This window comes from Stigmatopora argus, chromosome 7, assembly GCF_051989625.1.
Source record: "Stigmatopora argus isolate UIUO_Sarg chromosome 7, RoL_Sarg_1.0, whole genome shotgun sequence".
NCBI classification, from domain to species: domain Eukaryota; kingdom Metazoa; phylum Chordata; class Actinopteri; order Syngnathiformes; family Syngnathidae; genus Stigmatopora; species Stigmatopora argus.
This window is the reverse complement of record NC_135393.1, coordinates 3,862,646-3,886,462: the sequence shown is the minus strand read 5'-3', so window position 1 is coordinate 3,886,462 and position 23,817 is coordinate 3,862,646. Positions and strand designations below refer to the sequence as shown.

The following is a 23,817-nucleotide window of genomic DNA, read 5'->3' as shown; positions in this document are numbered from 1 at the left end:
ACATACATGGAAATATGGGTATTTACAAGAGGATTGCATTATATTTGCACAATCAGTAATTCTCAGTATGGTGAGGCCAGTGTAACAAGTACGAGTGAGCAAGCAACGCAAAAATTGATCCTGCTTCAGAGTTCGAAAAACACAAGTTGTTCACAGTAATTATTTTGAATAATTCAGTTTCAAATATCCAGTGGCGAGCAAGTTGTTTTCATCATCTCATCTCATTTTCTGAACCTCTTAATCCTCACTAGGGGGGTGCTGGAGCCTATCCCAGCTGACTCTGGGCCAGAGGCGGGGGGACACCCTGAATTGGTGGCCAGCCAATCGCAAGGCGCAAGAAGACAAACAACCATTCACGCTCACACTCATACCTAGGGGCTATTTAGAGTGTCCAATCAACCTACCATGCATGTCGTTGGAATGAGGGAGGAAACCGGAGTACCTGGAAAAAAAACTACGCAGGCCCGGGGAGAACATGCAAACTCCACACAGGTGGACTGACCTGGATTTGAACCCAGGACCCCCACTGTGAGGCCGACGCACTAACCACTCAGCAGGTGGGCTGCCCGTTTTTTCATCACACGAGAAAAACAATCTGCACGATTGGCTAATCGCAGGCTTAGCATTGAAACTGTTTGACTCTGTTACTGCATTTTGCAGATGTTTCAATTATGATTGTAATGTTTTAGTTGCATTTTAAAACCCCAAGTTGTGTTAAACAAGAACAACTGAGAATGTTCAATAGGTGGCGCTTGGTAGCAAACATCCAAATGGCTTAATTTGGGTCGTTTTGTGACTTTTTTTTCCTCATTCGAAATTACAGATCGATGCTCGTGAAGATCGTCGTCCTGATTCTTATGTGTATTTTATGTCCACTGTAGAACGAAATAATATATTGGGAAACGATATTTTAATTGGAAATGAACCCAATACTTTTTTTTAGTGAGTTTTTCCTGCAAAATATTTTGAATTTCTAATTACAATGAACTGGCACAAGTTGTAAAAAGTTGAATTTGGTTTGTTTGGTGAATAGCTGGATTGATTCAACAGAAATGTGAAACCATTTTGCGTAAATTGAACTATGAATATATGCAGGAGATTACTGAATACCCATTGACCTTCACAACGATAAACACTGGTTTTCCTGACTCTCTGTACTTGCATTGCAAAGATGACTTATGTACAGTTTGGGAAAACAAAGCTAAATGGGTTTTCCCATTAACAGAAGTGACATTTGCTGAATTTGTGGCGTGGGCAATTACATGATAGAACACTGGGTGGCGCCACAGCAGTCCTTAATCATAGCTACACCTGATTTAGTGATGTAAGGTTTGTTCAGTGGAGGCTCCGAGACTTGTCTTTTCGGCTTTGGGAGATCTGGTTGTGCTGAAAAGAAAAGGGAGAGAACATTTTGCAGTTTAGTTGGTGGCTTTTGTTGGGGCACAAATGTTTCACTCACTTTGTTTGACTTTAAGATTCTCCAGTGGCATCAGTTTAAGTCTGAGGAACTCTGCCATCTCCTTGTCCTCTTCCTGCTCCCTGAGTCAGAGTAATATTAACATTTATTGGAAATCATTAAAATGCTATCAGTCTTTACCTTCTTATATCTACCTTAATCTCTCCACCTCGGCATCATCTACCAAGAAATCCCTCTTCTGCACCAGTTTATGGATCTTGAGTATCAAATCTTCTTCCTGCTGTTTGTCCTTGTTGCTTTTATCTTTCTCTACAGGAACAGCAGAAAATGCACAGTTCTACATAAATGCAAATTATAACCACACAAATAAACATTGTTAATGCTTTAACATTCATAGGAAGTGAGCATTATCATTGTAAGGTTTTGACCTCTAAATGACCTTACGTTTTACATAAGCAAATATGAGTGCTGCGTGGGTTATATCATCCCAGACATATGAAAATGAAATGGGAAGCAGTGTTCTTGTTCCAGAGCCACTACTGAGTGCCTCGGCTTCTGCTTGAAAAATGAGCACAAACATCAGCATTTCATGCTATCAAAAGGTCCGCTACACTGTGTATCCCCTGTGGCTAGGACACTTGGGAAGAAGCTGGCAAAGAGGTCGGGTGATGTTTTGATTTAAAAAAAGTCAAGGCAGGAAATGCAGCATGTATGTGGCTAATGCAAATTGAAGTAATGGATATAAGTTGAGACAAACAAAAACAATATACAGTCATACCTCTACTTTCCAAGACTTCGTAACTTGAAAATTTCGTAAGTAGAGGTGTACTTTATATGTAAATTCTCTAATTTGTTCCACAGTCCTCAGACAACTACCAACTAAAACCTTTAAAATTGGTCAGTGTCCCAATTTTGTATGAAAGATGTGAGGAAACACAAAATTGAGAGAAAATTATAAGGCAATGATTTATTAATGTCTTAAAATAAATAAAGTGTGTGTGTGTGTGTGTGTGTGTGTGTGTGTAAATATGCGCCATATTGCATTTGTACAGTTTTTAATTGCTTAATAAGGGGAATTCAAAATAAAATAACGGATAAGGAAATGCATTTACTTTTTGGGGATTTCCTAACTTGGATCTTTTTCATATCTCTAGTCACTCACTTGCATATAAAAAAATTCGTAACCTGAAAATTTTGTACCTAGAGGCATTTGTAAGTAGAGGTATGACTGTACTACAATATGTTACTCCTTGGGATTTATACTCCAGTGTTTTTTTTGACTCCTCATTGTGCATTTGTGGGTCGGTGTGACTTAAAGTTAGAAAAATAGGGTATATACCAGTATAAAGATGATCATCATTCAGCGTCAGAGATTTTGGTCAAAATCTTTTATTAGACTGAGTGACGCTTGAGAAATTGATGTAGTTGACGACAAGGTCTGTTACATTCACAGCCCAATCAACACTCTGCAACTGAAAATGTGTTTTAGTGAGAAAGTTTCTCGCATCACATCTATCCTGGGATCCATTTATATATCACTGCATCTGTGACGCACGCCTATTTTCTACTCAAACTTGTCATTCATCTCCTATTTGTTTATGCTTTGTGTCACACAAAGCTGAAAGAGAAGTGTATTTTTCCCAGGCAGTGTTTTTGGTTTGAGCTCCATACCTGGGACTGCAACAATCTGTCTCAACTCCTGTTTTAAACTCATTAAGTCTTTGCAGAGCTGTATGTCGTCCATCCTATAAGAGAAGATGACATTTATTTAGACATAAATTACTAAAGTGCAAGTAACAACATACTAAGTGTGTGTATTGCCTCATTTATAGCGATATGATTCGTATCATGATACACAGGTCACGTTTCGATTAAATCCCGATTCATTCTGATGCTATATGCTATATATCCCTTTGAAAAAGTAATCAAAACGGACATAGAAGTACATTCATATACATTTATTTATGAAACCTCACCAAAGTAAACCATTAATGGACAGGATGTTTAGCATCAATATATTTTTTTAATGGCAGGTCAAAATATCAGCTTGAGAATTCCAGGTAAACTAACTCCCTCAAGGCCAAAAGACAAATTTAAGTTATTCAAGTTAGAACTACACAAAAAATCTGGGTGCAACAATGCTGAGGTAAAACACCTGTTTTGGTTTGCTCATTACTGTCCATTCATTGAAGAAATATATGTAGTAAAATTTAATATGGGACTTCAGCTGGAAAACGGCGCTATCTTGTGTTCAAGCAAGATTCTTTTGAAGGAACACAAGTTGCTCAATATGCCCAGTTTTCAGCACACTCGTATGTTCAGTTATTTTGGCAGATTGACAGGCAGGGCAGCTGCATGTTGCCAACTAGTGGATGGGACTTCAGCCACCTATTGTTTCTTGCCACCAAAAACACTTATGTAAAGAGTTTCAAATGGATTTTGAATTGATACGAGAATTGTCTAACGTGATATATTGCAGAATCCATTTTTTTTAAAACACAACATACCCTAGCATTAGGAAAATAATGGAAAATACTTTATCTAAATCTATTTACTTTATATAATCTGGACAAAATATATAACACTACTTAACACTGTCCATGTGAATTTTTTTGTTGATTAAAAAGAACAAAACAAGACCACACATATTTTTGGGTCACATTGTCCACCATCTTCATTCATCTTCCATACTGCTCATCCTCGTAAGAGTAGCGCGGGTTGCCTATCCCAGCCGGCTTCGGGCAAAAGGTAGACTACACCCTAGACTGGTTGCCAGTCAGCCAGCTGTTGGGCAAAGAGAGAGACAGACCACCTTTTGCCCTCACAATCATACAACCACCAGTGGGAATCGAGCTCAAGCCTACTTGCACCGATTGAACCTCTACAGTCTACAGTCAGAGGTGTCAAACCGGTCCTCAAAGGGCCGCAGTGGGTGCAGGTTTTCATTCCAACTCAACAAGAGGATACTTTTTGGAAGTGTAATCAGTTAATTAAAGTCAGGTGCTACTTATTTTAGAAGACACCTGATTGGTTAAAATGTTGGCACTGGATCGGTTGGAACAAAGACAGGACCCACTGCGGCCCTCGGCGGAATCGGTTTGACACATGGTCTACACCATCAGATAGCTGGTCACCGTATTAATCTCTCTCTCATCTCATTTTCTGAACCGCTTTATCCTCACGAGGGTCACGGGGGGTGCTGGAGCCTATCCCAACTGACTACGGGCCAGAGGCGGGGGACACCCTGAATTGGTGGCCAGCCAATCGCAGGGCACAAGGAAACAAACAACCATTCACACTCATACCTAGGGGCAATTTAGAGTGTCCAATCAGCCTACTATGCATGTCTTTGGAATGTGGGAGGAAACCGGAGTACCCGGAGAAAACCCACGCAGGCTCAGGAAGAACATGCAAACTCTACACAGGTGGTCCGACCTGCATTTGAACCCAGGACCCCAGAGCTGTGAGGCCAACGCGCTAACCACTCAGCCGCTGGGCCACCGTATTAATGATAGGTATATAAGTACGCTCTACATAAGCCAAAGTGTAGTGTTTATGTATGTGACACCAGATTTATTTTTATTGAAAAAGTAACATTAGAAATTGATTAAATGTTATTTAAAGGGAAAATGAAATTAGTAAATTTAAAATAAAACAAAAGCAGGGCGAGCCGCCTCGTGGTGTAGAGGTTCACTCGCCTGACTTCGGTGTGGGCAGCCGCGGGCTTGATTCCCGCTGGTGGCGGTATGATTGTGAGTGTGTATGGTCGTTTGTCTCTCACTGTGCCCTAGGGCTGACTGGCGGCCAGCCTAGGGTGCAGTCTGCCTTTCGCCTGAAATCAGCTGGGATAAGCTCCAGCAACCCCTGCAACCCTTTCGAGGATGCGCGGTATGGAAGATGAATAAATGAATAAGAGCAGGGAGTTAACAATCGGTTCAAACTGTTTGAATCCACGAATAAATCACACAAAACATGGAAACATTCCAAACATGATGAATGTCAGTTTTAAGTTCCTGTGGCTAAAAATGCTAAACCTGTGAAATTGGCGTGACTTGTGAGCCTGGATTGCTGTTGAGCTTGTCTTTAAGATACCAGCCTGCCCAATAGATGGAGAACATGCGTAACTGATCAATCCACACCTTGCTGACGTCTCATGGTCCCTGCAAATATAGCCCCCCACCCCCTGGCCGTTCATCTTTTCTCTCCTCTCTTTTTGAGACGGATGCCACACATTTGATTCTCCCAGCCATACCTCAGCCCGATGACTCATGCACAGTCTCCCCCTCCCATTGCATGCTGATCTTCCTGCAGCCTATTGTTGCAGTATCTGATTGCTGACAGTGGATCCCACAAATGTCTCCCCTCTGACCGCCGGTTTTACACAGCGTCAATGTGTTTTTATGGCCTCTGAAGTAACACACAGGCTGGCACAAAAAAAGGAAAACCGCATGATGATAAACTCATGAGGCCATGTGAACTTCAACTAATTAAGCTCTACAAAGTCAATCAGCATCATGTGACCCTGTCGACCCATGCGTACCAGCAACAATTACCAGAACTGATCATTCAAACAAAAACATATTTACAACTCAAAATAGGAGTAATAATTCAATTGTAGTCAGTTTTTTTTAGGATGATGGTGGGACTAGTTTAAAAAAAAAGTCAGAAAAAAATGAACTTTTTTGAAGGATTTTAATTTGTAGCAAATTGCAATCCAATACAAAATAGTAGAAAAACAATTGCCCAGGCAATATTGTAAAAGATCTCAACTCTAACTGCCATTTTAAGACACTTGAATGCCCCCCGAAATGCCAAAAAGACATAAAATGCACATTTTCTATAAATAACCTCAATATTTTCTTTTTTAACTTTTGGTAATTTCATGTCAATACATTTTGATGTACCCTTTTTGACAAGGCAGCTGTCAGGTCCGCGCTTGACATTCAATAAAGTCGAACACAAGTAAGCACATACATTCCACATTTCACAGCAGCCAATAGTTTTGTGGGTAAATTAAAGACTAGATAATTATACATGTATATTTGAGCTTGCCCTCATTTTTAGAGGACAGATATCTCAGTTAAGTTTCTTTTGACAGTCAGTTTCACAATTTGAGCAAAGGAAATTTGTGAGTGGAAATGATTGCGTGTAATAAATCTATAGGCCTAGCTGTAATCCTTGAAACTAATGCTAATGAAAAAAGTTAATAAAGAACTATATAATCAACTGTGAAGGGCATTTCATTTTGTAACTTGGCCTTCAGTGACTTAATCCACCTTTTCATACCACTAATGGCATAGCATGCTTAATATACTACAAAAATAGTTAAAATAACAGCACACAACTGTGTCATCCATATCTGGAGGAGGTCAAAAGTAATGATTGATATTGCAAGACAATGCATCATACTTATCAGAAAGCCTTATATTTCAATTAATATATTAATGTGCCCTCTGGGCTACTGGCTTGTTTTTTTTTTGCTTTAGCTTTTCCATAAACTAAGCCCTTACCAACCAAAAAGAAGGGAAATTTAAAATCTGACCGGTCGAAAAAAATTGCTGATACATTGACTTACATCGAGCAGCATCTAAACCTGACCTGATCGGTAGTGTATAAATGGGTGGTACATCACAATAACAAATATTAAGCATTATCCACCTACCAGTGACAGCTGCTCGGATTCTTGTGATCTATAATATAATCGAATCACCCTCCATCTGGTCTTTCAAAAATAAAAGAGAACAGTTTGCCACTCACATGAAGCGCAGCTCCGATTCCCGACGCACTAAGACCTCCCTAAGGCGTTGGATCCGAGCCATCTCCATCTCCAGCTCTTCTGGACACATAGTGCTCTCGGCCATGGACACGTCACAGTGACCTGATAAACAAAGACGAACAAGGGTAGCTCAATTTAATTCACTCCTATATATTAGGACAGCAGCAGATTCATATCACTCAAGTACAGTCGTGCCTCTACTTACGAAATTAATTGGTCCCAAGACATTTTTCGTAACTTGATTTCGTAAGTAGAGGTGTACTTTATATGTAAATTCTCAAATTTGTTCCATGGTCCTCAGACAACTACCAACTAAACCCTTTAAAATTAGTCTAAGTGTCCTAATTTTGTATGAAAGATCTGAGGAAAGTTTAAAATTATAATGATTTATTCATGTCTTAAAATAAATAAAGCATATGAAAATGTGCCCTGCGCCGCTGAAATATCTCCCTCCGTGGACGTTATAGATGTAATACTCGCGTTTTTCCGCCAGATGGCGGCAAACTTTGTAGTACATTTTAGACTTTTGCGTGTCCCCTATGTGTGTGTGTGTGAAAATGTGCCATGTCGCATGTGTAGTTTTTAATCGCTTAATAAGGGGAATTCAAAATAAAATAACAGATAAGGAAATGCATTTACTTTTTGGGGATTTCAGAACTTGGATCTTTTTCGTATCTCGAGTCACTCATTTGCATATAAAAAAAAATGTAACCTGAAACTTTCCTACCTAGAGACATTCGTGAGTAGAGGTATGACTACAACTCTGCCAGTTTGTTACAGTACCGTTGTATTTGAGCCCCACAGACAATTGTCATACATTTTTTGGGTGCGAGATCAGTTTTTAAAAATGAAGATCTGAAAATCTTAAACTTATAGGCATTGGTCACTTTCATCCCATCATCGTCATACTGTACTGTTTGAGCAATCAACTATTACCATACATTGTACAAGTATGAAATCAAATCCACCATTGTTTGTCAAATATTGCAAATTAAAATCCAAGCATACACACATAAACCATACCTTTAAAATACAAACGGCCCAGCCAAAATACACGAGGCTCTGGGGCTTGAATTGATTGCAACTGAACTGTCCTGATTGGCTTAACCCAGAAAGTAGCAGAAAATGTTCAATAAAACCTTAAATAGATTTTTAAAAAATCACCAACTTTCCACTCCAAGCTGGGCACAAAGTTTGTGTTGAGTTTTTTTGCACTATTCATCCATTCATTCATTCGTTTTCTGGTTGTCTTCATAGTCATTCATTTTATGTACTGATTATCCTATCAAGGGTCACAGGGGTGTTGGAGCCAATCCCAGCTAACTATGAGCACCAGGTGGGGAAGACCCTGAATTTGTCCAAATGCAGTTCATTCAATAGAGTTATAGCTAAGCTATAGCCAAAGCTGCTTTGAGACAAGATGCCTAGTATTCAACTTGTTATTCATCAACGAGAGTGCATTGACAACTCCACATTGCTGCTTGTTTGCATCACCAACTAATAACACTTCTGAATGCTGTCAGTTGGGCTACACAGAATATTATTACATCATAAGACAGCTGGAGCTCCTGCAGAGACCCAAACTGCAGTCAGCAAGCATGGAGCTGACTCACCACAAGCAAGCAAACATGAGCCTCAAACAGGAAAGGGGGTTTGTTTTTTCCTTTGCCAGAATTTTGATTTTTTTTTTTAAAAAGAGTTGCTACATTGGCTAAGCAGCACAGTGAACAATAAGACTCAGTGCTTTTGATAGTGTCTCCTTCCAAATTTTTGCATATTTAAACGAATCAACTATTAAAAAACAGCTTTGAGCCAGTTCCAAAAAAAAACTCACAAGGACAAAACCCCAGTGTCCCTGCATTGAAAAAACTTTACACCAACACAAGCTGCAGACATGACAGTACCTCTGCTTGCCCATAATGAATACACAAATCCATCCCACGCTGCATTCATTAAACAACCTCATCAGTACGCCACAGGAATATCATTTAATAAGGTTGGAGACAATGGGGGGTGCTCTATGTCAGGTAAATGTCAGCACCACCATGACATCAAGCTGATGACACATCCTGCAGTCACATCAGCCACACATACAGAACACACTCTGGACTGCATTACCTCCTCCCTAAAAGAAACGTGCCCAGGGAGGAGGGACACGCTTCTGTTTCACCTCTATGTTCTGGTGTTTGTTCATAGAGAGAAAGCTCTATTTTCCAGTAGCTGTGTCTTTTTTTTCTTCCTCAGGGTTCACACTATGCGCTCCTTTGTGATGACTTGTCCTCAGCGGGGAGCTTACTTGTGTCATCACTTGCGTCATTCAGGTTCAGTAAGAAAACAAAATACAAAGCATCCGAAATAATCTATGTAAAATAGAAAGTGACCAGGGTTTTCTTTTTGATCATGTAAGGTCTGACCCAGTTGTAATTAATTATTTACAATGAAAATTATTATTATTATTTCATAGCTTGTTTCAAAGAGAAAAGCCTGCATTGGGTGTTGAATATAGCACAGAATGTTTCTAATAGAGTCCATTCAACACTTCATTTTCTTGCTGTTAATTTTCTACAGACACTCAGAAGTGTTGACATTCAGGCCAATTTATACATGCACACAGATTTAAAAATAATAATAATAATTCTGCTGTTTGGTGCCACAAAATTACATTTTATTACTACAATTGACAACATCTTAATGGATCAGTGGTAGACTACTTGATGCAAGGCTGGATTTTTAAAGCTTTGGTTCTGGTTTTGCTGGTACCAAAACCAGCATATATGCTGATTTCTAGGAAGATTTGTACGTTTTCAGTGATTCTAAATAAATATCGTATTTTAAGAACATTAAGCGTCAATATTTAAACATAATAGGCATTATTTAAACGCCAAATCCAGCTCCTTTTTCTCTTCCACGATGTTGCATTTCCATTAGAAATATTCGTAATTGCGCATGCCAGCGCGCAGGCGAGTGAATGGGCCTTAAAACAGGAATGCCCATTGCATACGCTCAGCTCAAAACAGAATCGCTGTATTCAAACGTCATCATATAGAATTAAAGTTTATCGCAGAAATAGCTACAATAGTGTTTTTCCCGGCCGGAATGCTGCTCAGTGCTCACCTTTGTCCATCGTCCACGCCGTTTGCGACACGGCGCCGTAGCTTCTCAGCGCTCGCTCCGTATCTGAAAAAGACTTCTTCATTTCCATGTTCACACAGAGAGCTGCCTGATGCTAAATGTGCACGTCTAACGCTAGTCAAATCCCCCTCGGAGCCAGGTTTTCAGCCGGCTGAGCCTGAGGCACTGGGCATCTTTATCTGGGGCTTCCTCAGTCTCTCGATGTACGTACTGCTTCGGAGGGAGGTGAGTCAGAGCGCATGCGCATTGCTGACGAGGACATGAAAATCAACCCTTGGCACTGAGTTGAAGTGAGTCTCAACTCAACTTTTTCTATTGGCCAATTTCAAAAGCTCCGACAGAATACGTATTAGGAAGTGATATATGAAACTGAACATAAAGTTTTTCATAGCGGGGAAAGGCTGGCAGCATCCATGGGTGACAAGGTGCTGGAGCCTATCCCAGCTGACTTCAAGCCAGAGGCAGGGGACACCCAGGGGACACTCACACCCATACCTAGGGGCAATTTAGAGTGTCCAATCAGCCTACCATGCATGTTTTTCAGAATGTGGGAGGAAACCGGAGTACCTGGAGGAAACGCACGCAGGCCCGGGAGAACATCCAAACTCCACACAGGTGGACCGACCTGGATTTGAACCCAGGACCCAAGACCTGTGAGGCCGACACGCTAACCACTCATCCACCAGGCCGCCAATATGCATATATTTTGTGTGTTTGTGTGTGTGTGTAGTATGTGTGTCAGCGTTTAGGTATGAGTGTGAGCGTGAATGGTTGTCCATTTCCTTGTGCCTTGCAATTGGCTGGCCGCCAAGGTGCCTAGAAGTTGGCTGGGATAGGCTCCAGCACCCACCGTGACCCTTGTGAGTATAAGTGGCTCAGAAAATGAATGAATTAATTAGTCAATGCAAAGATTCACACAATGAAGTACGTTCATGTTTTTTTTAATTTATTAATTCATATATATGTTGTATATTTCTACCACAGTCACAATAACTTAAGTAGGGTAAAATATTACAAATGGCCACATAATTGATGAAAAATCCCCTGTATTGTACCAAAATCAGTGCATAGTCAGTTTCACCAGTACTCATTAACAGCTCATAGAAAAAAGAGAATTCAGTCATTTGAATGTATGATTCCAGTGTTAAACATTAATACATAACAAATATAATTTTTTAGAAATAATACCAAAAGAAAACATTTCAGTGCAGTTGAAAGGTGTCGCCATTAAACTCAATGTAATGACCAACATTCATTCATCTTCCATACCGCACATCCTCAAATGGGTTGCGGGTGATGCTGGAGCCAAACCCAGCTGACTTCGGGTGAAAGGCAGACTACACCCTAGAATGGTCGCCAGTCAGCCGTAGGGGACATAGAGAGAAAAACAACCATACAGCCTCACAATCATACCGCCACCAGCGGGAATCGAGCCCGTGCCTGCTTGCACCGAAGTCAGGCGAGTGAACTTCTACACCACGAGGCTTCCATGACAAACAATATTCATTAAAATAAAATACAGGTTTACTTCATCTTAATGGGACTGGTCAAACAAAAATTAACCGCACCATTATACTCTATAGAAAAAGCTGTTCAAACTATCCTCCTCTGTGACATCCAGGTCGGTCCACCTGTGTGGAGTTTGCATGTTCTCCCCGGGTCTGCGTGGGTTTTCTCCGGGTACTCCAGTTTCCTCCCACCTTCCAAAATCATGCATTGTAGGCTGATTGGACACTCTAAATTGGTCCTAGTTATGAGTATGCTAATTCAAGAAAAGGATGTATTTCATGCATTTATGTTCATTTATATACATAGAGTATATGCGTGTGTATTTACTGATTACGTACTTTGTGTGAGTAAATATACATACACTGTAAGCACACACTATCTTTATGTTGCAATATGTATGTTTAAATGTTTTTGTGATACTTACCTCCATGATTGTATATAGTTGTGAGGAATGTAAACATGATTAAATGCACACAAAAATGATATAAATAGTCTCTACAACCTGCTTGTGATATTTAAAAAAACATGACCATGATAAATCATTTTATAACGTGTTCTATCATTGAGACCGGTACAAGTCAACAACAACAAAAATATCCTGTCACTGTGTGCTTAATTTTTTTCACGCGATGATGACTGTGTTTAAATTTATATTTAATACCCAGGACATTTTTTTTATCCCTCTCCCGCCTGATACCTTTGAACAATGAGATCCCTCCGATGGTAATGGCGGCTCGTGGTGTAGAGGTTCACTCGCCTGACTTCAGTGCGGGCAGGTGTGGGCTCAATTCCTGCTGGTGGCGGTATGATTAGGAGTACGGATGGTCGTTTGTCTCTATGTGCCCTACAACTGACTAGCGACCAGTCTAGGGTGTAGTCTGCCTTTCATTCAAAGACAGCTGGAATAGGCTCCAGCAATCCCCGCAACCCTTTCGAGGATGTCCGGTATGGAAGATGAATGAATGACAGTATGGTAAATGGTCAATTCAAAAGATAAACAAATACCTAGTTATAAGAGTGTCTGAACACTTGTGGACTCATATCATTTCTGTTTTAGTTCTTATTTCCCCTCAGTAAAATATATTATTTTAAGTTGAGGTTACAGATCACGTTGATGGTAGATTTGAAAATAAATGTATTTTAGTCTTATTTTTCAAATGTAACAAAAACATGGCATTTGAAGAGTGTTACGCTATCATATCTAATTCAAACTGTTATATTGTAGTATTGTTAAATTCTATATTGACACACCCACAAATACATAATGTCTACGTGTTTACAGTATAAGGTGGATCAGCACAGCTCTAATTAGCAGCTTCAATGTAGTGATATTAGCACCATCCAGCAATTTCAAGACAATTTCACGTGCTGATTTTCATTTTCAATGGCTGAAAAAAAATCATGTTTGCCTTGTGACCCTATCAGCAGCTAAGAGAAAAAAAGAGGATCGATTAATACAAATAGCCTCCTTTTAGGCCTCTTCTACAGTTGAAAAATGTAGTTACTGCCAGTTGCATTTCCTAAATCTGAATTTTTCATTAGGCCACCTGATGATGTAGTGGTTCACTCGCCTGATGGCGGTATGATTGTGAGTGCAAATGGTCGTCTATCTCCCTGTATCCCTTGCGGTTGACTGGTGACCAGTCTAGGGATATAGTCTGCCTTTCGCCCAAAGACAGCTGGGATCGGCTCCAGCAACCCCTTTTTTCCAGTTTATAAGTGAAAAAATAATAAAACTAAAGCTTGCAAAAAAGATTGACTGGCTATTTCAGCAATCAACCTTTTTGTATTACGTAATACAACTAAAAAGCAATTGTACTATTAATTTTTTTATTTTATTTTACTAATTCTGTCGCTGTTAATAGGTTCTAAGGCCTGCCACAAAAGGTGAATAATCGCGATGTTTTTTTAATGGTGTCTATTTAATATTATTTGTTTAAAACTCTCTCTACTTTTATTTAAATTCAGAGGGTAGACGCTACCCCCTAGTGGCCAGTACAATACACTCCAATTGTGACTTGCCCTTTTTCCCCATTTTAAAACTCTCTCTGTAGTACTATTATATTCAACTCCTGAAGATATAGTGACCCCTAGCGGCCAGTGAAATACTCTCCAATTGAGACTTTTTTTGTTTGTGTTATTGTTCCTACACTATAAACCTTGCATATATATTTGGTGGATCCAAGCCGAATTGTGGTATCGCCAGGGAAACAAAGGAGATACTTTTTTTAAACGCCATTCTGCCATTAAAAACTATTTTCCAGTAGTTATTTTACTTAATATTGTTACTATATGAGTTGTCATTATTTATAAATACCATACATACACCAGCTTTCTTTGAGAATATACGTCTGTGAGACTGAGAAAGAATCATCAGAGATGTGATGAAACTTCAGACGTGATGATTAATAATTACGTTCTGGAAGACAACAAATGACAACCCCCTATTGTTAAAAAAAGTATTGAGGAGTACCTTCTGATCACACACCCACTGGCCACATTGTTAACTACACGACCATAATGATTTACAATACCAAAGTTGTAACAAGAATGCTGACTTGATATAGATTCTATTGGCACTATTACTAGCGTAACCTAAGTCGTTTATAATTGTGCACTTGTATCTTATGTTTGAGCCAATGAATGTATTTAGTAAATTACCATGTCCTCAGCAACAATGACCCCTGAGTGATTCATGAGCTAATCTTTACCACCTCTATGACTCCCACCTTCTTCGATATCACTTATATGTGGACGGGGGATTTACCACTTTATCTTGGGAGGTACGTTCATTCACTTTTGCATCGTCTGTCTTCTCGGCGACGCCTTCTTTGGAGGGGAACATCCACGCGACAGCTGCACCAGCAGTGCCGTCGCCGCTCTGACGCGAGAAGCACAAGAAAGTAGCCCACACAAAGGCACAGCAGCCACTGAAGGTGGTCCGCACAAACGGAGGCACCAAGACAAAGTTCAGACACTGGAGGAGACAGAGGTTATACATCAGTGTACGTTTACATGTTAGTGAATTAAAATCAATACAAAGGCTGATTATACCTTAACTCAAGGCAGAGACAAAACTAAACCCTGTAAAGCATTGACTTTTAGTCATATATTGCGTCCAATGACCAAGAGTCCAATTATATCCCTTAGACAAAGCGAGTTAATATTCACCTGCATAAAGGGCCAGAACATTAGTCCAGTCTGAAACGACAAAGACGAAAAAATGAACCACTTGAAGACAAACATAAAGGTTTGACTGATCCAAATTAGCCAGCATTTGAAAATGACCACTGAGCAAGAAACTCATCTCATCTCATCTCATCTTCTGAACCGCTTTATCCTCACTAGGGCCTCAGGGGGTGTTGGAGACTATCCCATCTGACATCAGGCAAGAGGCAGGACACACCCTGACTCGGTGGCTAGCCGATCTCAGGGCACAAGGAGACGGACAACCATACACACTCACACCCATACCTAGGGGCAATTTAGAGTGTCCAATCAGCCTACCATGCATGTTTTTTGGAATGTGGGAGGAAACCGGAGTACCCGGAGGAAACCCATACAGGCCCGGGGAGAACATGCAAACTCCACACAGATGAACATGACCTGGATTTGAACCCAGGACCCCAGAGTTGTGAGGTCGACACGCTAACCACTCGCTCCACCGGGCCACCCACTTTTCACCAATTATGCCAAAAAAGAGTAGTTCTCATTTCATATCGAGTTGGGAAAGGCGTAAACAATTGAAGCACACCAATATGGCAGCGCAATCTTCTGCATTCCAAAGTGGTGGCGAGGCTTCGACCTCGGCGGTCATCTATAATCCTTATAAACCGTGATTTATGGATGGGTGTGTGTGTGTATGTTAAGATTCTCTCGGTAAGTTTGTCCAAACCGTGCAACGTAGAGAGTTGACATTTTTTTGTGGTGGCCAGAAACGGCTGTCGGATCCTAATGAAGAGTGATTGCATTTCTTCACCTTCTCTAAGTGTGTAAACTCAATATTTTATTTGTTAAACACCCATTTTTCAAAAGAGATTTTTTAATAGCGCAACAATTGTCTTTTGTTCCCTTGCTTGTAGTTCAATAAAATAAAAGTAGTTGTTAAATAGAATCTCTCGAATGTTCTACAAAATGACAGTTTGACTCTGGAACAGAATTGAATGCTATGATCTTGACTGGCAAATTTTATTAACCTTTGATTTTTTTCTATCGTAGGTTTCTCAGTCTTAAAAGTAGGAAAAATATAATTTATTTTTCATCAAAATAAAATTGAAAACCGAAAAGGAAACGGAAAGCAATTACATCAGGGATGTATTCGCTCTACTAACCTTGTAGGTGTTCAGGAATTTGTTTCTCCAATCTTCCATGATATCATCTTTCCCCTCTAAGAAACTGACCCCTGTTAAACACGGAACACCTCACAATCAAACTCACAAATAAAATGCAAACTATATAACTAACCACGGTTAAATATTTTACACAGCATTTATCTCTTTCATTGTGGGTTATATCATTTTGGTGGTTATTTGCATGATGTAAGGCGTTGTCTTATTTTTATTTTTTGTCGACAAGGGATTGTCTAAAAAACGTGATCAAAGAAAACATTTCTGAACCAACCATTTGTATCAGTTCTCTTCGGAAGGCAGAACACATGTTCAGTGAAGTAGCTTAAGATGAGATGTAAAGTGATTTCCTTTAAATATGATTTTTGGCATTCAATAGCTCCATCTTGTTTTTACAGTATACCTACAGGGGTCAGGAACCTTTTTGAAAGAGAGAGCCATAAACAATTACTATTTTCAAATGTTATTCCTTGAGAGCCATACTCACAATTTAAAAGTCAAAATACATGAAAATGTGCCAATTTTTTTAGTCATTTTACCACTTTTAAAGTACAAAAAGTCTTTGAATTCTTTTGACAACATTGTTACACTGTTGCTAATCAATGAATATCAATGAGTATCAATGAGAGAATAGATGCAGAAGACTGTAATGAAAAAAAAGTCAATGCCACAGTGCCGATGTGACGTTCCTATTGGTGCATTCGGGACTCGGCTCTCTCACCACCGGTTTCCATATTTTAGCTCAGAGCCATATGCAACCATCAAAAGAGCCACTTGTGGCTCCCGAGCCATAGGTTCCCTACCCCTGGTATACCAGATTTCTGGAACCAGAAACCTAGTACTAAAGTGTGTATAGACGTCTAAATGTTCTCGTTGGTTCAGAAGCCTTTTGGGCGGGATTAACTAAATCAAAGTGCAATTATTGACCTTTGCGCTTCGACTCGGGACAGAAGAACTTGAATGATTGACGTCAGGGGTGTAAGCAGATAAATAAGTAGTCCATTTAGAAGTTAACCTTTAACTGGTTAGTGACCGACCTGTGTAGAAGACGCTGGTGGCTAAAGGAGCGGCCGTGGTCTGATCCAGGAACAGCTTCCTCATCACCATCCCTGGCGAATTTCCCGGGAATCTGCGCTCCAGAAAGCGCATCCAAAAGAAATTGAAGTTGCCATGGAAACTGAAAGCGACCACGGCAACATTCCGCGTGTGTTTCCAATCCATTTGCTCCCGTTGAGAAAACCATTGATGGACGAAGTCGCCCCCCGCGAACAAACAACCGTACAGCGTCACATTAGTGACCCAAGGGAACCGACGGACGTGTTTAACGACCGCCTTTATCATCATTGGAGCGATAAATAGAACATAACACGGTGTTATAAAGTGACAACAGTCAAGGCGGCTATGATATTATCTTGTAAGGTGAATGGAAATTATATCATAATGAAAACACTTCGCTCAATGCTATTCGGTAAGAACAAGAAAAATGACATGCGCGGCATCTATCCAATGAGCTTCACGTCCATAAAATAAAAACAATTCCATGGAAAACGCCCATGGTATAAAATAATCGTCTGTATGTCGACGAAATTCAGAACTGTACTTGCACGTCGAATGATCCGTAGATGCACCCCGTTTTCTCCACACTCTACGTCTCGCGAGGCGTGTTTATCTGGTATGCCGGCCCATTTTCAATTCTCATTGGTTCAGAAGCCTTTTGGGCGGGATTAAACTAAATCAGATACGGAAGAGCGACGTTTCAATTGGCTTGTGAACACACATCTCGAATGTCAATTGGCATATAGACTGGAGCCACCCAGCTGTTTTAATGAGGCCAAAACCTAAACTGGGCGATGGCAAATACATATGTTAATCTTTTCATGTGTGGATTATGAATAAGACAGACAGAATCAATTACTATTTAAATACATAGTAATAAAAAAATGTACATTTAAAAAAGCTCAACTAGTAAATATATAAACCACCTCGTGGTAAAATATACACTGTGTATATAAAATACAAATATACTACTACACTGTGTGACAGTGAAATTTTCCGAATACCGAATGAATAAAGTTATCTAATCTGATCTAATTTAAAAACCAAGGGCGGCCCGGCAGATGAGTGGTTAGGGCGTCGGCCTCACAGTGGGAGCCCTGGGTCCAAATCCAAGATGGTGCACCTGTGTGGAGTTTGCATGTTCTCCTCGGGCCTGTGTGGGTTTTCTCCAGGTCTTCTGGTTTCCTCCCACATTCCAAAGACATGTATGGTAGGCTGATTGCACACTGTAAATTGCCCCTAGGTATGAGTGTGAATGTGAACGGTTGTCTCCTTGTGCCCCACGATTGGCTGGCCACCAATTCAGGGTGTCCCCCGCCTCTGCACGAAGCCAGCTGGCTTGCGACCCTGGTGAGGATAAAGCGCTTCAGAAAATGAGATGAGTTTTAAAAACCACAAACCTTGTGAGGATACGCAGTAGAGAAAATGAACTCCCCAAATAAATGAAAACAAATTGAAATAAATTGGGGAAGGGGGGGGGGGATCGGTAGATTCAGACTGTGAAGGCCGTGTGGATTTGCTTTGGGGAGGTACTTTATTTTTTGGCTCATAAATGCCTTATAACCACCCATATCTTAACTCTTTGACTGACATAGACAGCAATAAACATCCAGTCCCCCCCCCCCCCCCCCCAGTGAAGCTAACTTTAGAATAGAAGTCCACTGACATGAGTGTTGCCCCTGAAAGGGTGAGAAATTCATTTTCTGTGTTATCAAAGGTGATCCAAGACATTTTAAGATAAAATAAATGAGCACCCTATAAAAGGTTCAATATAAATTCTCTTTTACTAACTACAAAATCACACTGTAAATATGATTTATAAATGCTGGGAATGAATGAACTCAGGTGAGAACAATTTCACTGTGAGTTATGAGGTTATTGTTATTTTCAAATCAATAGTACTCATGAGGCAGTAAAATTACTTTGTTAATTTGTGGAAAAAAAACGAGAAAAAAAAAACAAAGGCTTCACTCATATGACTAAAAACAAAATATAGTGACACAATCGGGAACATTAACATGACAAAGTAGAAGCAATGTGTGATGGTTTTACATCAATTAAGACAAAAGCAGAATTTTTTGTGGATTATTATAGAAAATACAATAATTTCCGTGTGTACTACTCTGATCCAGCCAGATAAAAAAACTTTCTAATACATTTAAGGAGGAGTTTAAGACACAATGAAAAAAGCAGATGGTGACTGTATGATGAGAGTGGATCAAGAATCAACATGAATGACAACTCTGTCCCAGTCGCCGCTTTCAGTCCTGCGGTAGAGTTGTGGCTGACCCCCAGGGAAGAGACCGTCAGAGTTTGGGTGCTTTAGGAGGAACTGAATGGTGGATTTGATGTGGCGGACAAAGTGTGGTGGTTCAGCATTTGGCGATGTAGACAAGTACTAAGCAGGATACGAAAGGTTATCACTCGATATGCTGTAAATTACCAGAGGAGTCAAACCGACACAAACATGTCCGGCAACATAACCCCAATGGACAAATTGTACCCCCCCGAGAGGCTGGTTTCCCCCCAAAGAGGCTGCTAGTTTGACACCCCTGCAGTAGACAATGTCTAATTGACAGATTGAATGGCTGATCATTATTGCTATCCATGGATTATTTACCTTTAAAATGATGGCATCATCCTGTGACAACCAAAAGCCAATTTCCATATTGGGAGACCACTTGCAAGGCCCAACTTGGACAAGTTCCCGACTAGAGTCATAAATATCAACCATCTATACAGGGATAAAAATATTCATCAATTAATCTTTGAAAAAATGTGGCTTTCATTTTTTAAGAAGAAAATGTGTTCATTTTTTAAGAAGAAAATGTGGTGTTCATTTTTTTCCAGTTGAAACATTTTGAGAAACATTTAACATATTTAAATACTCTTTGAATTGGTTTACACTATCTCTTTAAGATATGAGACGCAGCTATACCTGTCCTCCTGAGAAGGAGCGTGCTGACCGCAGCTCCTCAGCTGGTCCTTTACAAGGAAAAGCAGCAGGGAATACTTCGCCAGTTTTAACATTTACACCTTTAGAAAAAAAACAGAATCATTGAAATTAACATAGTGTGCTTAAAAAAAGTAATAAATCATTGGTAACAAACGCATTACCAATTCCATAAACTGCAGGTCTATGAACAGCATTGATGAATACATCATTCATTTCTGCCGAGGAATAAAAGAACAAAAGAATGGATGGAAAAAGACATGTTGAAAGCAGAGAGCAATAAGTCGTCATCTTATTAGGTCACCTGTGATGCAACATGTTTCTAGGTGGATATCATCTTTAAGTTGCTGGAAGCCTGCTGTAAAAAAATACCTTTAACTTGAATATCATTTTGTTTTGTAGCAGGGAAACATGAGCTAATTAGACAGTACCCAGTATGTTATAGCTGAGTTCATGGGATGTCATTGCCTCATCTTTAAATCCCCCAACGAGATGGAGCTCCAGTCTACTTGCAGGAATTTGGAGTTCATGTGAAAGAATGAAAAACTTGACTACATGTGGGTTTCATACCTGCCCTCATTACAACATTTACTCAGAGATGTGACTGATTTGATAAAGAGGGAGACTTCGGCACAAGTGTTGGAGCCATCGCAGTGTGCAAGACAAGCAGCTCCACTTCCTAATGGTGAGAACAGGATTTCAGCTCTTACACAGGTTGAAAGTGAACACACAGGAGAAAAGAAGGAAACAAGTCTAACCTGTGTGCCGCAGAACAACCAAATGGCAGGTGGTGGCATCCTCAGATCCAATCACTGAAACACTATCTGGTACAGAAAAAGACTCGAGTGATAAATGTATATAAAACATTTAATTTAAGATGCTAATGGAGTTAGCCTCAATGAAGATATGACTGGCTCCCAGTAATCTCTGTTGGAAGGAGTGATGGATAATGCAGTATAATAAACTAATTTAGTACAGTAATACCTTGACATAAGTGTCCCAACATACGAGAAATTTGAGATACGAGGAAAATTCAGAGCTAAATTTTGCCTTGATACGAGACAAATTTGAGATACGAACATACGAGATGGTTCCCTTTCTCGCCACATCTCCCTCGAGTAAAGATATCTACGAGCACTGGGCCGTACAGGTTGCATTTTTTACTGGATATCGCGTGATTGAGTCGATAATCTGAAAAGAAGACAGCGAAATCTAGTACTTGAAAGCAAAACAAGCATCTGAAAAAGACACCAGCTGATCCCTCCAAAGCGAGTCGTGGCTGGTTTGCTAATTTTAAAAAACAAACTGGGATACACTCGGTTCTGAGGCACGGAGGCAAGTTCTGACTCAAAAGCCGCGGTGGAATACATTAAGATCTTTGCCTCAGTTATCACACTAGAAGGCTTGAATTTAGTGTAACGTAATATTAAAACTTATTTTAAAGTGTGTGTATAGTTATCTAAATTCATTCAAGTTAAATTTAAAGTTCATGTTATGTTCCGAGCGAGTTGCCGTCCATCAAGTCTGTCTCCTTTCCTCTCTCCGTCTCTCTCTCTCCGTCTCTCTCTCTCCGTCTCTCTCTCGCTCCGTCTCTCTCTCTCCGTCTCTCTCTCTCCGTCTCTCTCTCTCTGCGTCTCTCTCTCTCCGTCTTTCTCTCTCCGTCTCTCTCTCTCTCCGTCTGTCTCTCTCTGTCTCTCTCTCTGTCTCTCTCTCTGTCTCTCTCTCTGTCTCTCTCTGTCTCTCTCTGTCTTTGTGAGTAGGTGGTGGCTTAGAACAAATAAAAAGATGTTTTTCCATTGTAATATCATTTTTTTAGTTTTTTTTCATAGGATGATAACGGATTAATTTGTATTTTGTTATTTTCTACAGGAAAATTTGATTTGAGATACAAATAAATTGACATACGAACTCGATCCCGGAACGCATTAAGCTCATATCTCAAGGTATTACTGTAACTATTTTTCCCCTTACTATCTGCTGGTGTTGTAGCAGCAAATTCTCTCTGTTGCACATACAGGAGGCACTTGGGGTCAACATCTTTGATTGGCTGGGAGCGAAAGGCTTTAGCATTTTCCTATTAAATGTGAAATAAAAAATGGTCAAAATCCACCACACTAAGGGCCTGTACACTACACTTTATAAATGATGATGCAGAGCTGCCAACTTCTGTTGACCCCATTTCAGAAGTACCCTTGTCCCATTTCTTTATCCGGAGTGAATGCAATTCACGCAGAATCGATATGCGCTGAGGTCGCACAAGACGAATCATTCGCCAGAACTTGTAACTCGGATGATTCACAATGCACTCTTGTTACCGAATTCTTCCACTTTACAGAGCAGTTGAACCAAGATGGCGGAAGCTGAAGCGATGGTGTGGTGTGCATTTCAAGGCATTTAAATGTGAAATGTGGTACTTGGTTGCTTCAAAAAAATGTAAGTGACAATTTTGGGGGATTTCCGGAGTTTAGGGAGGTTGTCCAGAGTCCCAGAGTTTCCGGGTGGACTCCTGAAATTCCGGGGTAGTCGGCAGCCCTGATGATGCATGTTTCATTACCTAGGAGAGAAACAAATAAAACACATTGAAATATACAAATCCCCGACGACCCACCCAGATTTAACGAAATTATACGTATAACTTTACTCATTGACGGCAATATAGGTCCAATCCATGTTTGATTGGTAGGGCGGGCAACGATTCCTTGCAGTCAAAAATTGAATTGACGTCTGTCGCAATTAACATAGCAGAAACTGTTCTGTTCAGGTCAATTGAATTGGATGTCTATTGCTGTCAATAGCAGCCATACAGCATGTCACCAGTCAGCCAAATTATAATCGATGCAGTCCTTTAAAAACGTTTACAACAGGTGTACATATATCTGCATTTTGCAAGACAAAAGTTAGGAGAATTGCGTGCATTTAGTGAAGCTTAGTAGTGGCAGCTGACTTTAGCCAAACTGTGCAAACCGACCTTTAAATGTGGATATTTGGCGAATAAATCTGCAGTCGAGGTTACACGCTCCACGCAAACATTTTGAATGAGCAAAGGCATGTCCCAAAAAACGGCGAAGTTACATTACTTATTCCACAACAGCGACAACACAAGGCTTGATATTAAAAAGTGAGGGTACTGGAAAAGTCTTCTTCTATGAATGTATTTGGTTTAAGGCACAGTGACACCATGTGGTGAAAACTAACAACGATTTATATTCACTATTCTTACTGCAACTTTTCATATACGAAAACTACTCTGATTTAAGAGATACGCTTCACAACCAGTTGATTTTATGCACTAAACATGTGCGGGGAAATAAACTGCGTGAACAAGATTTGCGTTGAACATTGAGTTTGAGTTTGATTTATTTAATAAGGGACTGCACATATTAATGAACATATTTATATCTTCCTGACTACCAGGAGAACATTTTGTCCAATCACATTTATGTTGTAATTCCCCAATCTATGTGAAGTAATTGGTTTAATGCAAAAGAAATTTGGTATCATTGGAAAGCTCCAAATGTCCTCTATAGAGCACAAAGGGAGTTCATGCAATTGGATGCATTGGTGGGAGATACATAAAAACATTGAATAAATTTTGTATTAAAAATAGGCATTTTTAAGGAAGGTGAAA

At 40.0% G+C, this 23,817-nt stretch overlaps 3 protein-coding genes across 4 annotated transcripts; all 3 read right to left on the bottom strand.

Annotated features, from left to right (window-relative positions):
* Positions 1-851: 851 nt before the first annotated feature.
* On the bottom strand, positions 852-10,567 carry bmerb1 (bMERB domain containing 1). The gene is made up of 6 exons (XM_077604423.1): positions 10,308-10,567; positions 7,175-7,295; positions 3,089-3,162; positions 1,612-1,726; positions 1,460-1,539; positions 852-1,386 (listed from the first exon to the last, which is right to left on the bottom strand). The coding sequence occupies exons 1-6, from the start codon at positions 10,393-10,395 to the stop codon at positions 1,259-1,261; spliced, it is 606 nt and encodes a 201-aa protein (XP_077460549.1). The 5' UTR covers positions 10,396-10,567; the 3' UTR covers positions 852-1,258.
* Positions 10,568-11,250: 683 nt separating this feature from the next.
* On the bottom strand, positions 11,251-17,833 carry LOC144077001 (mpv17-like protein). Its single transcript, XM_077604422.1, has 4 exons — positions 17,218-17,833; positions 16,166-16,236; positions 15,006-15,035; positions 11,251-14,811 (listed from the first exon to the last, which is right to left on the bottom strand). Exons 1-4 carry the CDS (start codon positions 17,522-17,524, stop codon positions 14,575-14,577), a joined length of 645 nt encoding a protein of 214 aa, XP_077460548.1. The 5' UTR covers positions 17,525-17,833; the 3' UTR covers positions 11,251-14,574.
* A 1,168-nt stretch (positions 17,834-19,001) lies between these two features.
* ntan1 (N-terminal asparagine amidase) lies at positions 19,002-23,334 on the bottom strand. Of its 2 annotated transcripts, none has more exons than XM_077606218.1 (10): positions 23,158-23,334; positions 22,161-22,263; positions 20,948-21,013; positions 20,760-20,868; positions 20,621-20,694; positions 20,494-20,547; positions 20,354-20,407; positions 20,175-20,272; positions 19,857-19,970; positions 19,002-19,634 (listed from the first exon to the last, which is right to left on the bottom strand). In XM_077606218.1, the coding sequence occupies exons 1-10, from the start codon at positions 23,236-23,238 to the stop codon at positions 19,455-19,457; spliced, it is 933 nt and encodes a 310-aa protein (XP_077462344.1). In that variant the 5' UTR covers positions 23,239-23,334; the 3' UTR covers positions 19,002-19,454. The 2 variants fall into 2 exon arrangements, with proteins under 2 accessions (XP_077462344.1, XP_077462345.1); XM_077606219.1 differs by having other exon boundaries at positions 20,494-20,544.
* Positions 23,335-23,817: the final 483 nt, after the last annotated feature.

Excerpts from the sequence above, each read along its gene's own strand:
- bmerb1 (XM_077604423.1), bottom strand. The coding sequence starts at position 10,395 with ATGGAAATGAAGAAGTCTTTTTCAGATACGGAGCGAGCGCTGAGAAGC. Across the intron at positions 7,296-10,307 it reads GGCGTGGACGATGGACAAAG|GTCACTGTGACGTGTCCATG; the intron begins GTGAGCACTGAG and ends TTTGTTTATCAG. Across the intron at positions 1,727-3,088 it reads ACAGATTGTTGCAGTCCCAG|AGAAAGATAAAAGCAACAAG; the intron begins GTATGGAGCTCA and ends CTGTTCCTGTAG.
- LOC144077001 (XM_077604422.1), bottom strand. The coding sequence starts at position 17,524 with ATGATGATAAAGGCGGTCGTTAAACACGTCCGTCGGTTCCCTTGGGTC. Across the intron at positions 16,237-17,217 it reads CACCAGCGTCTTCTACACAG|GGGTCAGTTTCTTAGAGGGG; the intron begins GTCGGTCACTAA and ends CGTGTTTAACAG. Across the intron at positions 14,812-15,005 it reads TGTTCTGGCCCTTTATGCAG|TGTCTGAACTTTGTCTTGGT; the intron begins GTGAATATTAAC and ends TGTCTCCTCCAG.
- ntan1 (XM_077606218.1), bottom strand. The coding sequence starts at position 23,238 with ATGCCTTTGCTCATTCAAAATGTTTGCGTGGAGCGTGTAACCTCGACT. Across the intron at positions 20,548-20,620 it reads ACTCAGCTATAACATACTGG|CAGGCTTCCAGCAACTTAAA; the intron begins GTACTGTCTAAT and ends ATTTTTTTACAG. Across the intron at positions 20,273-20,353 it reads ACCTGCAGTTTATGGAATTG|GTGTAAATGTTAAAACTGGC; the intron begins GTAATGCGTTTG and ends TTTTTTCTAAAG.